The 17,000-nt window shown below is 36.9% G+C and overlaps 1 protein-coding gene across 5 annotated transcripts; it reads left to right on the top strand.

Moving 5' to 3' along the window:
• Nucleotides 1,303–15,555, top strand: LOC109331879 (OTU domain-containing protein 3). Of its 5 annotated transcripts, none has more exons than XR_002105858.1 (13): nucleotides 1,303–1,419; nucleotides 2,266–2,372; nucleotides 2,562–2,637; nucleotides 4,820–4,969; nucleotides 5,279–5,340; nucleotides 7,036–7,120; nucleotides 7,205–7,354; nucleotides 7,506–7,623; nucleotides 8,114–8,235; nucleotides 8,376–8,470; nucleotides 8,647–8,789; nucleotides 8,880–8,922; nucleotides 15,316–15,555. XR_002105858.1 is itself a non-coding variant. In XM_019566647.1 (12 exons), the coding sequence occupies exons 1-11, from the start codon at nucleotides 1,363–1,365 to the stop codon at nucleotides 8,774–8,776; spliced, it is 1,161 nt and encodes a 386-aa protein (XP_019422192.1). In that variant the 5' UTR covers nucleotides 1,303–1,362; the 3' UTR covers nucleotides 8,777–8,789; nucleotides 15,316–15,555. The 5 variants fall into 5 exon arrangements, 2 of the variants coding, with proteins under 2 accessions (XP_019422192.1, XP_019422193.1); XR_002105857.1 differs by having other exon boundaries at nucleotides 8,105–8,235; nucleotides 8,883–8,925; nucleotides 15,317–15,555; XR_002105856.1 differs by having other exon boundaries at nucleotides 8,105–8,235; nucleotides 8,880–8,925; nucleotides 15,317–15,555.

The raw sequence follows: 17,000 nt of genomic DNA, 5'->3' as shown, positions 1-17,000 counted from the left end.
CTTCCTTTATATGATTTTATTGTTTTTGAATAACATATGAAATTTGATGAAAATAAAGCTTGATTGATGTTATAGGTAAATTTATATGACAAAATTCCCTATATAAGGAAGGAACCCTACAAGAAAATTCATTAAAATGAACTCTCTTATATAAGGAGGCTATGCAAGAGTCCACTTTACAAAACAAGTTATTAAGTAATAATAATGATATAAGGCTATATTGAAGTTTAATAACATCGGAGAGATATAAAACTATTAAGTGGGAGATATATTTTAGGTAGGGGTATTTATGATCGATTTGAATCGATTTTTAGGTAAAAAAAGTGTTCCGGTCAAAAAACATAAACAATATACGGTCTAGTTAAGTTTGATTAATTTATATTAAAAAATTCAATGTCTTGATGTAATCCAATTAGAATTTTATATGCAGTTTTGGTTTAGTTTAATTTGTTTTAATAAAAACTAGCAAATCTAACACATTTTCAAAGTGTGAAGTTCACATAAAAAACATGTAAATTTTAGAATAATAAGTTTAATATTTTTCACAGTTTAAATTCATATAAAAAATCAATAAAACTACTCCAAAGCTCCTAATAGTACTAAGTGTGAGACACACAAATATTTAATTGAGTATTAGTAATATCCATTTGAACTAAAAATAAGAACAATATCAAAAACAAAAACAATAGGGTGGTCGTAAGGAATGTGGTGCAGGAGGTTGTGGGTTCGAGTTTCACTATCAACATAAAGTGAAGTTATAAGGTGGTTTGATGGTAGGGTGCAGGAGGTTGAATGTGGAGTCTCACCCATAACAAAATACTAACATACTAACCCCTAACATACTAACAATTGTCGATAAAAAAAAAACAAAAACAATAGAAAAAATAAGACATCAAGAAAACAACACGAGTAACACACAAGCATAATTTTAACAATAAGATTAAATTAAAAGATAAATTAAATTTAGAAGTGAAATAATTTTCATTTTTGTGCACATGTAATTACAATTTGTATGATCTGAATCCGCAATTTATGAAATTGGAATCAAAAACTGATTTAGACCACAGTTTTCTTAAAACTAGTCAACAAGATCCAAATGATTTTAGTGTTTCACAATTTCAGTTTTTTGAATCGATTTTCGAGTTCTTTTTGTAACAGTTTGGATCTCAACAACCCCTAATTTTCGGGTATCTATTTTTTAGTAGGAGTGCAGAACTGCAGATATATCAACCTTGGGCTGAAGTCCAAGGCCAATTCAAAATAGTCATAAAGCCCAGGGGCTCGTAACTCCTGAGTCAAGAACCAAACATAACACCTGAGCAAACAGAAGAAACCATTGGTTTTTTGATTTGTTAAGAGGACATGGTTAAGACGAAGCAACAGAAGAAGCAATCACACAAGAAGCAACAACAACCGCAAGTATGCTTCACCTTTTCAAAATTCTAGTTTTTTCTTTATGCATTCAATCTTCAATAGTAGTGTGATTTATTCATAGTAATATCTGGATTCTTAATCTTTTCTTTTTCCACAACTTCTCTCGCTTTGTTTTCAATGATTTATTTATCTTGCATTAGGCTATGATCGAATAAACAAAAAACCAATACAAAAGTTCGTTGCTTAAACTGACAAGTTTATGAAGCTTGTGTTTGTGCAAGGGATTAACTATTTTCGAGTTTGGATTTGTGCATTGGAATTAACTATTTTTATCCAACACTTACAAGATGAGCTTCGGTCGGCTTAACGACCACAAGTTCATTTCCTTGAAACAGTCTCTCCTCCTTGTTGATAAGGCTGCATACATGTACTCTCTCCATATCACACTTGTTGGGAGCCTCGTGCACTGAGCTAAGTCTCCCTTTTGAGGGTGAGAATCGGTGTAATGGCATGGTTGCTTGCCTTGTGACCTGGTGGTGGAATTAATTATTTATTTTGCTTGTGGCTTATTAAGGTTAAGCATTAGAGCCTTGGTGATAGGTTTTTATTTTATTATTATTTTGGTTTGAAAAGAATAAATCTTCTCTAAGTCAACTTGATGTCCCTGAATTTTGACCTTTAGTCTGGAGGTTATTTAGAAACTTTTGAAGGGTACAACTGATAGAAGAAAAATATTATTGTATCTATAAATTGAAATGTCCTACTATTAAGAATAATGGTACTTCCTCTTTCAATATGTTCAGTAACAAATCCAATTGTAAGTTTCTTCTTGGAATGGTTGTTTATTTGGATACTTCGGTAACTGGTGAGTTCACATTCATTTGGTGACAGAATAAGAAGCCAGGAAAACAGGATGATGCTTCACAATTTTGGACTCAGTTGGATGCTCTGGGCCTACGCACTGTTCACGTGACAGCAGATGGCAATTGTTTCTTCAGGTCAGCCTTCATGCTTCATATCCATTTTCACTTAAAACTTTTCTTTGAAAACAAGTCACAGTGGCACTTATTGTTTATAGTAAGACAAATCAACTGTGTATAAGGGGTACAATAGTTTACAGTAAGAGGAATCAACTATGTTGAAGTGTGTTTTAGTTTCAACTTTTGCTCTTCTCTATTCTTACACAGAGCCCTTGCTGATCAGTTGGAGGGCAATGAGGAGGAACATCGAAAGTACCGCAGCATGGTAGTGAAACACATATTGGTATATTTTTTGAAATACTTTTACTATTCTTCTTGGTTCAACATTTTAACTTGATTACTCTAATACTCTTTGAACATCAAGTTTATTTCTTGTCATTAAGCAGTTCTGTCCTGTGTTTTCCTAATTTTCCTCTTATTATTACAAGAAAAAAAGTAAAGAGGAGGGCCATTGTTAATCTCTACTAATGATGTAAAGTTTTGGGAAGAAATGTGTTTGGGATTTTTGAACCATTATCAAATAAGAACCTTCATCTAAGTAAATCACCTAAACACTCACAGTTAACCTAGTAAATATAAAGAAAGTTGACAAAACATAAAATAAATACTCTATCGTGACCGTTGCTTACTGCATCCATAGTGTGGGTATGTTTATTGTGAGTGATAGCTTATGTTCATATGCATAACAATTGATTAAGGTTGTTAACTTTCATGACTATCTGTGAACTAGACAACATCTTGATGTTTAGATCGCAAGCAGAATTCATGGCCAGCGATTTAGATTGCAAGCAGAATCGTTTTGGCATCTGAATCATGTGTTGTATCGCATGAATTGGCCTGTATCATTTGAATATAAATTGGAATCGTGAATCCCACGATTCAGAATTTGCGACAGCACTATTGTAGGTCGCACTGCTAGAGGTCGCGTGACAATCTGGATAGGGTTGAAGGCAACCAGTTTTTAAAAACCTTAATATTCCGTTTTTAAGCATGTTAGCAGTGGGGCTGTTTTGCCATTTTGAGGACCCAAACCTTGTTTTTACTAAAACACAAACAGTGAAGCTGAATAAAACACGCTGTGAATAACTGAAAACACAAACAGTGAAGCTGCTGCCTTCTCTGCATTTCCCTCTATTGCTCTGCTTCTTTTTCATTTTTCCTCTGCCTCTCCAACTACTTCTTCCCTGCCTCTGTGGTCCCTTGGCTACTTAATTTATAAAAGGCCCATTTCCCACTTGACAATTACTTTGTCTGAAACGTTCAAATTCAATTTCTGTTGTAAGCTATGAAGCATCAACACTTCAATAATCTTCTTGTATCCGTGTCCGATACTTCATTGATACGTATCCATAGCGTATCGAAATTATAATTTTTGAAAAATAGATAATTTATAAATCCAATACTTTCTGGATACTCTCCGATACTCTTAAAATATTTCCCCAATACTTCATAGACACCCAAAATACCACACAATAGCATTTTAAAAGAGAGAAAGACATAACATAAACAATTAAGTAGAAGAGAGAAACATAATATGCAATATACCAAGTAGACTTGTAGCAAGAGAAATAAAACAAAACACACGCATTGCATAGAGAATGAATAGCAAATGCATATGCATATTGTTGATACAGGATTGATCATCTTATGACAATATGAATTTCATTTTGTATTTAGTGATGTCTACAAAATATGTTCCTTATTTGGAAATTCATAACAATAATTATATGTTTATTATGTTTTATGGATTTTATTTACATATTTTATATGCGTACCCAAACATATCATGTATTTTCAAGAAAATGTGTATCGACGTATTAGATACGTATGTATTTAATACTCATCGGTATAGGTGCTTCATAGGTTGGAAGCAATATTGGATACTACTCTTTTGCTCTTTATATCAGTAATTGTTATGACAACCAGGAAAAATGAAACAACAATTAAGAATTTATCTCACTAGTTGTGGTCGGCTACATGGCTCTATAAAGTAAACTACAATTAGTTTGTTATAATTTGTGTTATTTCATATGTTATTTGTGTGGTTATGAGTGTTATGACTTACGTTATGAATTATTTTAGTATGTTTAATTATTCAGCATGAGTCGTATTTGTTATGAATCTTACAATTCATTGTGAATAAAGAGGGTGAGTTTGACGCAACAGTAAGTTTGTTGCTTAGTGACTATCATGTAATGAGTTCGAATCGTGGAAACAACCTCTCTGCTTGTGGGGTTAAGACTGCATATATCTGTCCTCTCCAGACCCCACTAAGTGGGATGTACCTTTCTTTTTAAATCTTACGATTCATGATTCAGAAAATAGGCGAAGCGATTCATGTACGATTCACGATAATAACTACCTTGAACTTGACAGCTAGCTTCCTCATGTATTTTCTGCTTTTTCTAATTTTTTTAACTGGAAAGTTCTTTCACAAAGTCTGGGTTTGAAGCTGTTATTAACAGAACAACCGAGAAATGTTTGAGCCCTTTATTGAAGATGAAGTCCCATTTGATGAATATTGCCAATCCATGAAAAATGATAGTACATGGGCTGGACATATGGAATTGCAGGCAGCGTCTCTAGTAACACATAGTAATATATGCATTCACCGGGTAAGTAATGTACCTGAAGATAATTTATTGTGTTCTCTTATATTCTAATGTGGCATTGTTTTATATTTGGCTAGATAATTCATACTTTTACCTAAAGGTATATTGGGACATGTCTTAAGTGGAGGTTTTTCCATATTATATCACCTTTGTCCCATGCATTTTTTTATACGTGTTTAATCTTCATTTATTAATAATGATGACTAACATTTGTGCAGACACAGACAAGTATTTCTAATTTTTGGTAGATTTTGCATGACATTGCACCCTATAGTTAATTGAGATTCACATGCTTATTGTTTGCTATTGCAGAGCATGACTCCTCGCTGGTACATCAGAAATTTTGATGACCGTGGAGCTCGTATGATCCATTTGTAAGTACTATGGAGTCTATGATTGTTATGTGAAATTGCACCGCACACTATTTTATCCGGGGCTTTGAGCAGTATATTGATCGTTTTGAAATGCTATATCTATGACTAAGCAAGAAGTGAATAGTCTATGTCTTCAGCTTGCTGGCAGACTCTGGATCTTAATACCTTAGAATCACATAACCACTGGAAAAAGTTACATGCATTTATCTTCTAATCTTGACTATTCAAATAAAGTTGAATGTTTTAGATCCTCACCTTTGACAATGACAAGGTATTCTGAGCTGATATAGTCCCTATATATAAAGCATACACACACAAATACTACATAGAGTAGTAGAGTAATAATGTACATTGATCATGTAAATACAAGTATGGTAAATGATAATTGGGTGGTGATATAGTTAGTATCGCACAATTCATATCTCGAAATGATGTGGCTTTCATCCCCAACAATGCAAACCAGAGCTTGCATTTTGCTCTAGAATCACTTCCTGTATCGTCGGAATTGTACTGTATAACTTGAATCGCTTCTGGATCACGATTCCTGTTCGTCTAAAACAGGCAGGTTTCCTGGAAACCCTAAAAAGAAGACTTTTTTCTCGTTTTTTAAAACCCACTTCAGATGCCTGATTTTACCATTCAGAATGGGCTCAAACCTAATTTTTTACCCTCTGCTCATTTAACATCTGAATTTACCTCTTCCACTCGTAAAAACTAGGATGTGAGAATCATCTTTGCTCACTACCATTTCTTCTTTGTTTTTGCCTATATCTTTATTCCTTTTGTTGTTGTTTCAACTTATGAATTAAGATGAGTCTTATGCCTTGAATTTATGTTTTTTAATGTAAGTTTGCTGTTATGAGTTGTATTTAAGCATTTTTAATTATTGATCATGAATCTCACTGTTCACAATATGATTCGGTACATGATTCAGAAAGCAGGCCTTTCGATTCATAATCTGTATCCTGATTCGACAACCATGATATAATGCAGTTGGGTTATTTGGAAGGAAAATTGATAAAATAAACGAGCAAACATCGATTCAGTTTTTGTGAATGGAAAATCTTGTTATTAATTGTTCCAAGGACCTGGAACCTATTTTTAATTACTTTTTGTGGTCCTGTTTGTATGTGGCTGGAATAGTATGTAGCTCATAGTTTCCTATTAGGTGAATCCGAACATTTTATCATCTTAGGGAAGATAACCCCTGTAATATTATCCTGTGTGCAATAGATCTTGTAGACATGAAATTAAAATTTAAGATGCACATCACAATATGTATTTTCACTGGTGGATGGCATTGTGGACTTTGTGGCAAACTGTATATTGTCCTGCGTGCAATATATTGTAAATTTGCGGCTAAGATGGGTGGTGCACAAAGAAGGAACAACATATGCATGACACACTCAAAAGATAGCATTTCTAACACAATTGTTGAAACTTGTTTAACCCTCTAAAGGGTAACAGTAGTAGTACCCATAAACTATATGAGGGTGGATGAAATTTCTCACCTTCAAACCCCATTTCCCTCATGGCACTGCCAGGGCACCATTTGTGTGATGGCTGCCATTGCAAAACTGCCATACTACGATATTCATATGGAATGTTTCAGAAAGTCTGCCATGCCGTACCACCTTGGCTGCTGTTGCATATGAACTTCATTTGGGTTATGTTTGGGTATATATGCTTTTCCAGGTCTTATCATGACGGGGAGCATTATAATAGCGTGCGGTTAAAGGATGATGACTGTGATGGGCCTGCAAAGTCAATTGTAATTAAGGTTCTTATTGGAATTCTGTGTCCTAACTCTCAAATTAATGTTAATAATAGTAGTCATCACCTGATTAGTTCTAGTTTGTGAAAGGCTGATGCTGATCTGTCAGCAACATCACATCAAGCAAAAGTTACAGCTAACAAATCCCGCGAGCAGACTGATAAAGGAAATTTTCTGCCAGGGTCCATAAAGTTGGTTATGGCTGGAAGTGGATGTGAAAACACTGAAAAAGTGGAACAGGTGAGTGCATGTCTTGTTTGTGTTTGTACGCTTCTTGTCTGGCATGACTAATATTTCAGTTCAGGGAGATCTTTTATTGCAAGTTGCTATCTTTTCTTGAAATCAATTTGATATATATTCAAACTTTCAAAGTTTGTCTTCCTTTTCTCAGATTCTAGAGCAGGTAAACGGAAATGTTGATGCTGCAATTGAGTTTCTTATCACAGAACAAGGAACAGAAGAGTGCTGTGCAACATCTGATTTCATTCCTAGTCAGGCTGATGCTGATGGTAATGTATGAGTTTTTTTGAACTTTCTGTACTGTTAGGGTAAATGAACATATTTTCCTGTCTAGAATTAGTTAACCTTTTTTTCTCTAGCATGCATGTTTGCTTTTATTCATTACTACTTACTTAGCATAAACAGTTATTGTTAAATATATAACCATTCACAATCCTTCACCTCACTGCTTAAGCTTTTGCAAGAGTTCGTTAATGATATGGCTTCAGAACCTCTATGACTAAGTGGTCTAAGAGAGTTCAATACTTGCCACCTCAATTCTTGTAATAACAAGCTTTTGCGCAAGGTAGGTGTGCACTGCCCGTGCTTCAAGCCCAAAGGGCTCTTGCATGAGGGGGCATGTTAAAGATAAAACCACTTATGATCCACCATCTAACATATTAAGATTTTGGGGGACTTGGTTCATGACAATTATGTTATTAGAAAAAAAATGAATATTAACTCCTTTCTAACTCTTACTCAAATTCTGAGAATGTACAGGCCATGATGAAAATGAGAATCGTGAACACAAAGAACATAAAATAGAGGACAGTGTTAATGATGAATCAAATGATAGGTCCATGATGACCAATGACAATAGAACATTGCAACCAACCGACAAGGTAATATTTCTCTTCTATTTTTTGTTTGTCTGTGGCACACGGAGAGGAGATGTTGAGATGATCCGATGTTCATGTGATCTCATTTGACACTCTTTTGTTGTTGTTTTTTTGCCCCATCTTTGTGGGGTTAACCATTGAAGATTCCTAGAAACAAGGTCTGCCCATGTGGTTCAAAAAAGAAATACAAAGCTTGTTGTGGATCTGTCTTGGGAAAACAATACGCTAAGCTTGTAACGTATGCATCTGACAGTCCTTGCTTGTATAGTTTTGTTTCACATTTCAAGTATTCGCATGATGTTTCTTGGATTTATGTTTGTTGATAGAGATTTATGTGCTATAAGAATGTAATCAAGTAATATTCTGATTAGAAAATTTTGATGTGGAGTGTGATCACTACTTTTGTTTTGCCAGTAACCAAGCAGTTGAGTCCAGAAGGGGCAAAAAAGAGAGGAAGCAAGGAAAGAAAGGGATTTCTTCAAAAGTTGAAGCCCCATATGAATATGACTCGGCGACACTTGATGTGGGTGCACTTTGTATCTGAATGGATTATAAGCGTAAGACTTTTATACCTTTATTATTGTTTACACTCTACAACAACTTTTCCTCGTTTCATAAAATGATTCACGTGTTCTTGTTTCTTTCAGAAGTTAATTTCGTGCTCTTGCATATAAGAGAAACTACTTTCAGGTTGATAACACCGGTACAAGAACAAACAAACAATAACACAGAATTAGGAAGAAAAATCGATTCAGGACCAATTGGATACCGAATGCTAAATGCTTTTATTCAATTTGGGAATCATGAGAGAGAGTTACAATGAGAGGAAGAACCCTAATTGATTCCCTGAATCAGTTCCCTTACAAATTGATTATTCCCAAAAGATAATATGCAATTACATCCACTACCTATTTATACTAACCCTTCCCTTAAGGAAGGTAGTTACTGATAGTTAGAGTTACTGCCACGATCTATCTTTTGGCCAGCAATGCCACGCGGGCATCTCTCGTATACTCGGGTGATGGGTGGTCTCCCCTGCACCCTATCAATATTCCCTCCCAAAAGAGCCATCTTGTCCTCAAGGGGAAATCGAGGAAAAACCTCCCGAATTTGAGCCACTGACTCCCACGAATTATCACATGCAGACAGATTATTCCATTGAACCAACACCTCTATATTTTTGCCACTATCATCTCTGCATTGCAGAATTTTAGCCGGATGTACTCGCAACTCAAACTCTTCCAATAACATAGTTGGAAGGGGCCAAGACTGCTGAACCAATTTCAAAGCCTTTTTCAACAGTGACACATGGAACACTAGATGAACCTGAGCATGAACCGGAAGTTCCAATCGGTACGCCACCGGACCAATCCTCTCCAATATCTGATATGGTCCACAGAACTTAGCAAACAACTTGGCCGATGGTCTTGCCGCTAATGTTTTCAACTTGTACGACTGAAGTTTCAAAAACACCCAATCTCCAACTTCAAATTCTACCATGCGTCTATGCTTATTTGCCTGGGCCTTAGGGTTGATTCACCTCTTCTACTTTAGAAGTAAAAATACAACCTTTAATCAAAATAGGGGGTCCCTTCCATACAAAGCTTTGAAAGGGGTCATCCCGACTGAGACGTTGTAAGTGGTGTTGAACCAAAACTCTGCCCATGAAAGCCAATCTACCCATCTCTTCGGCTTAGGCCCTACGAAACACCTGAGGTAGGTCTCCAAACTGTGATTGATCACCTCTGTCTGCCCATCTGCCTGAGGATGGTAAGTGTACTGTACTTCAATCGAGTACCTGCCAATCGGAAAATTTCCTGCCAAAACTTACTCAGAAAAATCTGATCATGATTTGAAACTATAGAAGAGTGGAACCCATGCAGCTGCACAACCCCTTTCACAAAAACGACCGCTACATCCTTAGTTGTGAATGGATGACCAAGGGGATAAAAATGGGCATACTTAGTAAGTCGGTCAACCACCACAAAGATCGTATCCTTGCCACTAGACCTTGGCAACCCAAAAATAAAATCCATAGAGATATCTTGCCATACCTATGTAGGACTCGGCAATGGCTGTAAGACACCCCCAGGCGCTAGAGTAGAATATTTCTGGAGTTGACATACATCACAAGCCTCTACATACTGCTTCACATAACTCCACATACCCTCCTAGTAGAAAAAAACCTTTTTGTAGGTTCTAAAATATCCTAAATGCCCCTCAGACACACTGTCATGGCACTCGGCTAAAATCAAATGCAACTTATTGGAAGCTTTCGACAACACCAACCTCCCCTTGTAAAGTAACCGACCCGACTGAAACTGAAAACCTAGATGAGACTCTGGATTCTCCACAAGATCTTGAATCACCTTTTTCCACTTAGGATCATGTTGTACCTCTTGGAACCATTCCTCCGCATCGGCCAAATTAATCACCGAAACTGTTGTATAAAAGGCTTTCCGAGATAAAGCATCCACCATAGAATTCTCCTTGCCAGGCTTGAATTGGATTTCAAAGTCCAAGCCAATTAGTTTCACTGCTCACTTAAACTGCTCCTCATAGAATAGCCTCTGATCAGTAAGGAATTTTAAGCTCCTTTGATCAGTTTTGATCACAAAGTGTCAGCATATCAAGTAATGCTTCCAATTTTGTACCGTCTGAACCAAAGACATCAACTCTCATTCGTACATAGATTTCAATTGGGATCTAGCTGAGAGACCTTTACTCCAAAAAGCTAAAGGTCATCCTTCCTGCATTAAGAAAGCTCCTATCCCTTTACTAGAAGCATCTGTTTCCACTACGAAAGTCTTCGAAAAATTGGGTACAACCAACATGGGCAAACTAATCATAGTTGCCTTTAGAGTCTGAAAGGCGGTAGTAGCTGCCTCCGTCCACACAAAGTTATCTTTTTCAACAAATCGGTTAGAGGTTTGGCTATTCGACCATAATCTTGCACAAACCTTCATAATACCTAGTGAGACCCATAAATCCCCTTAAGCTCTTCAAATTGCAGGGCATCGGCCAAGAACTCATAGTGGCCACCTTCGACTCACTCGAGACCACCCTTGAATGAGATAAGATATGGCCCAAATATTCCAGGCTAGGCCTTGCAAAGCTGCACTTCTTGTTAACCTTCAGCGAATTAACTCTTAAGGCTGTCAACACCTTCCTCAAATGTTCCTCATGAGACTCCTCATCACAACTATAAACTAATATGTCGTCAAAGAAGACCAAAGCGAACTATCTTAAGTAGGGTCGCAAAACTTCATTCATGAGAGCTTGGAAGGTTGAAGGAGTATTGGTAAGACCAAAGAGCATCACAACAAACTCATAGTGTCCCTCATGTGTTCGAAAAGCGGTATTCTCTATACCTTCGCTTCTCATTCGAATTCGATGATACCCCGACTTCAGATCTAGTTTAGTGAAAATTGCGGCACCTCCAATCTCATCCAACAATTCCTCTATAATAGGTATGAGAAATTTGTTGGGTATAGTCACCTTATTCAACGCGCGATAATTTACGTAGAATCGCCAACCTCCATCCTTCTTAACCAAAATAACTAGGCTGGAATAAGGATTGATATTGTGCCTGATTACCCCGAACTCCATCATGTCCCTCACCAAGCTTTCTATCTCCGTCTTCTGGTAATGAGGATACTTGTAGGGCCTCACATTAGAGATTGTTGCCCCCTCAGTCAAATGTATCACATGATCGTGCCTTCGAATGGGAGGAAGGCATGGAGAGTCAGAAAACAACTCCTCAAAGTCCTCTAGCAATCTCAAAATTTTAACTGAATTGCTCACTGCAATTTGCCCCTCTCGGCTAGGTGATTCACACTACATTAGCAACCCCTCTCTTGTCATTAGTACTTGCATCAAGGCCCCAAATGAAAGCTCGATTTTCGTCAATGTTGGGTTACCGGTGATTCGAATCATCTTCTGCCCTTGCTTCACTGTCCAATTTCCCAAAGTCAACCTTAACCTCGCCCAACCCAGCCAACCAGTCCAATCCCAACACTATGCCGATTCCCTTCAAAGTGAAGAGATAAAAATCTTGAACCTCCTCTAGCTGTTGTATCTGGAAAGACAATTGGACACACTTACCCTTACATCTCACCTTATGTCCATCTCTTACCTCCACCATGTAATCTTGGACCACAAGCTTCAACTCATCCACCAATTCATTGGCTATGAAGTTATGGAAGCCCCACAGTCAATGAGAATAACTACCGACCTTTCCTTATGCAAGCCCTCCACCTTCCAGGATCGGGTTGTAGTACACCCTGACATGGAGCATAAAGATAACCGCAAATCCTGGACTGAAGCCAAGGATTCCTCTCCTTCCCCACTTTCCTCTTCCTCCTCTTCCTCTAAAATGATCATCCAGAATTGCTTATTTTTGCATCGATGCTCCCGGGTATAAGGCTCATCACATCGGAAACATAACCCTTTGTCACGCCTCTCCCTTATCTCGACACTTGTCAAATGCTTGAATTCCACACCTCTTGGTCGTATACCATCATTAGCCTGTTTCGACCTCGAATTCCCTATGGTGTTACTCCCACCCAAGTTGTCCTGCTTGTTCTCCCATGCAACTTTAGATTCTACGATCACAATTTTAGTGTAGGGACTGCTTTGCTGATTTCCCCCACTTCGACTTGCATAATTGTACCCTCCCCTCTTGCTAAGTAACACATTCTTTTGCTCAATCAACAACACCTTTTGTATAATTTCTGACAAAGAATACAATTTATACAATTTTACCTCAGCCCGAAGCTCTTCCTTTAACCCATTTAGAAATATGCCCCTCGCATAACCCTGATCAATAGTCCTCAAGGCCCCAACATACTTCTCGAATTCCTCCACAAAGTCCTCTACCGAGCCAGTCTGCTTAAGTGACAACAACTGCTTGGATAGATTCTGGATTATCGACGACTGAAACCAACGAACCACCGTGATCTTGAATCCTTCCCAATTTGGCCTCAGGTTGCATTTGTCCCACCAATGGTACTAACCCAATGCCTTCCCCTCAAGTGCCATAATAGTGGCCTGCATCTTCTCATTTTCTGAAAGTTCTTTCAATTGGAAGTACCTTCCAACCAATGAGTCCACTCGAACGCATCATCGCCGGCAAATTTCCGGCTTTTTCCATTTTCCTGCCCGTGTACCTCATCCTCGCCGCGAACGGCACTACTTGCAAATCTCTCCCGAACAGGACTGTCCACGACACGACACTGTTCCAGCTTTGCCGCCAGATCTGCTATCTGCTCTTCATGTTTCTTGGCCAGTGCTTCGGCGAATTTCAATCGCATTTGCATCTCCTCGCATTCTTATTCCCAACCTTCTCCCAATCGTGACGTACTTCGTGTCTTCATCAACCAGTGGAAGAATTTCGTGTCTTCTCAGGGCACCATAATCGGTGCTCTAATATCAGTGATAACACCGGTACAAGAACGAACAAACAATAACACAAAATTAGGAAGAAAAATTGATTCAGGACCAATTGGATCCCGAATTCTAAATGCTTTTATTTAATTTGGGAATTGTCAGCCAGTTACAATGAGAGGAAGAACCCTAACTGATTCCCTGAATCAGTTCCCTTACAAATTGATTATTCCTAAAAGATAATATGCAATTACATCCACTATCTATTTAACTAACCCTTCCCTTAAGGAAGGTAGTTACTGATAGTTACTATCATGCAGGCCAGCAGTGCCACATGAGCATCTCTCGTATACTCGAGTGATGGGTGGTCTCCCCTGCACCCTATCACATGAGTTTTGTTTGTAGGGATTGCTTAATTGCATGTTTACTAAATGTGTTTACAGCTTGTTAATAGAAATCATGATAATTGATATCTATTGCTGTTGATAATTTGAATTCTTCCTATATTATTTGGAAACTAAGTAGTCAATAGTATGTATCGCACGCAATGGGATAGCAGTGTCGCGGTGGTTGTCAGCCCTTCCATGCGACAGAATGACGTGTAGTGGTGCGGATGGCCCTCATGCTTGTTGCAGCTCAAAGTGCAGCGTCTTCATGGGCCAAATCATGGGTCAGAACTCGCTTCAACAAGGCTGTGGGTAAAACCTTAATTTTAGAGGGAAAAGCCATTTTTGCCTTTATTTCTCTTCTATAAACACGTGAGGAAATCCTAAAATAAAACACTGCAACTAACCCTTTTCCCTGTCGTTCCCTCTGACTGCAACAGTGAATAAGCTCTTCAATTTTTGGCCACTCACTCTCATCTCAACCTCCCACATATACACATTTCTAGGGCAAAGCTTCTTCCCCTCACTTCTCTTCTCATATATCCACTTCTTTCACAACCATGGCCTCATCTCAAACCTTCCACTGTGACACTCACTCTCAATAGTGTCAAACACAAGTTTTAAAAACTTAAAGGTATAAATTATTTAAGTTTTTAGTATTTTAGGTGTATTTTTTCCTTAGTTGTATCATCCATCTTGGAACCTGCTATAATGTTTTTTTGGGTCAACTGCTATACTTTGCTATCTGCAATTGACTACCTAGTTTGGAAATAGTTTTGGATCAGAAATAGTTAGAACCTCACTAGCTGCCTCACTGTTTCGAGTGCAAAGATCCTTCAATCATTGAGCTATTTATTGTATTAAAATCCCCTATTCATAAGAATGTCTCTTAGTAATCAAACGTGAACCATTATTATTGAACCAATTGGCTACTAAAATGCTAGAGTTATAATTATTAAGCTATTATGGTGCCTTCTATATACTAGATGCCTTTAGATTTCAGCTTATGGCATTTTATTATGGGTGTAATATTTATGTACTGTAAGTGTAAATATTTATACATTGTCACAACATAATTCATCATTCATTTGAATTACTTTTTTGAAGTGTCATTGATGATTAAACATGAATGGTGGATAATGCAGTGAGCCAATGACAGTGTGTAAAACTTTTACACTTTCGGTCTATACATTTTTTATCTTTTACTAATAGGCTTTACTCAAAAGTGCATTTTATGTCAGATTTAATATCTCTAGATTGCACCACATACGGCATTGTTTTTCCTGATATGTAGTTTTCTTTCTGTAAACAGGTTTGCTTTTGGCACAAGCAAAATTTGGAATAGCAAAAGCATAGACAAAAGAAGAAAATGGTTTAAAATCATTTTTAGTCTTTTTAGTTGAAGCAAGAAGATGCATTTGGGAAGAATGTGCAAGTTTTGATTAATTTTTATGAGATGTCTTGAGTGAGAATCAGTGTTGCCCAAAATATAAAGGTGAAAAATATATTGATAGTGATTATGATTAAAAATGTTAGGGGCTCAATAATCAATACAAGGCTAACCTGACTGATTGAGTAAATGGACCTAATGAACTAGAAGACATCAGATATTTATAATGTCTAAATGTAATCCATAGGGAAAAAGATTTGGGAGTTGAAGAGTTCTTTACATTGTTATTGCATCATTCATTTTTAATTATTATTGACTTTTAAATAAAAACAATACAAATGAATGGTGAGTGATATATTAAATGTGTATAAATCTTTACATTCACTGTATAAATATTAAACTCTGATACATAAGTAGATTTGTAAGAGTGAGAAAAGAGTTAACCATATAGGAAGGTTAGGAATGGCAACAAGGTCGATCGGGGTTGGGTTTGTGCTTACCCAAATCCAAAATTCGAACCCAAATTTAGCGGGTTGAAAATAATGATACCATTCTTGAATCAGTCAGATTTAGGGTAGGAAATTGCCTGAAACATATATTTCTATATATATGTCAAATTAATATAAGTTTTATATATGTACTTATGTGTAATTTTGTAATTTTACATATATTAATTGAGATTGGGGTAAAATATCAATTGTACTAAATCAGAACCCGAAAGTTGAACTTGGATAAAACCTGAACTTAATCACATCGGGTTTTACCTTTAAATATAGGTTGAGTTTGGATGACTACCTATCTATTCCGTATTCATTCCACCCCTAACTAAGGTATGCTTTGATTTTCGGTACATGAATATGATGTGTGAAAATAACATTCCCATATAAATGACATAATATATTCAGATTGACATCCCCATGTTTGATAATCACATTCCGGTATAAAAAATGTCAATCCAAATTTGAGAAATGTTAACAAGTGCTATAAAGGTAGTAAAATATTTTGGATATGGTGAATTTAATAGTTTGTGAGCTTACTGGACTTAGTTTTCCAGTATAGGTTTTTCAATATTGTTTTCTTTAGTAAGTGTCATTAGGGCACTCGTTAACAAGGCTTTAATAATTTTGGGCCTAAAGCTATTGCTTTGGGGGCTTGATAGTTGGGCCACTCTTGATGAAATTTGGACATCTTCAATCATATTAAAATGAGACAAGATAAGAGGGAAATTGAGTTGACCCATGATAAGAATTAAGGGTGAGCGTGGACCAAGTAAGGCGTGTCCCTAAATCAGCTATAAATGTAGATCGGACTAAGTATTGAATCTGAACCCGACCTAATATTTGATGAGACCTGGCATATACTAGTCCAATTAAGATCTAACTAAAATAGGATGAGTTTGGGTTTGTCCCTTCTTTTAGTACATGGTGATGATACTCACCAAATATATTGAACTTGCCAAATAATACCTTGCAACTAAGTAATATTGATTTTGTTCAAACATAAGCAAAGCCAAAGAAGCACTTGGGAACAAGCCAAATCGGCAAAAATGCCTTGCAATTAAGTACGTAAACATTTCTATTCCTATCACCTAAAAGAAAGTCATAATT

The sequence above is a fragment of the Lupinus angustifolius genome, chromosome LG17 (assembly GCF_001865875.1).
Source record: "Lupinus angustifolius cultivar Tanjil chromosome LG17, LupAngTanjil_v1.0, whole genome shotgun sequence".
Lineage (NCBI taxonomy): Eukaryota > Viridiplantae > Streptophyta > Magnoliopsida > Fabales > Fabaceae > Lupinus > Lupinus angustifolius.
The sequence above is the reverse complement of the archived record's forward strand: the minus strand, read 5'-3'. Positions and strand labels throughout refer to the sequence as shown.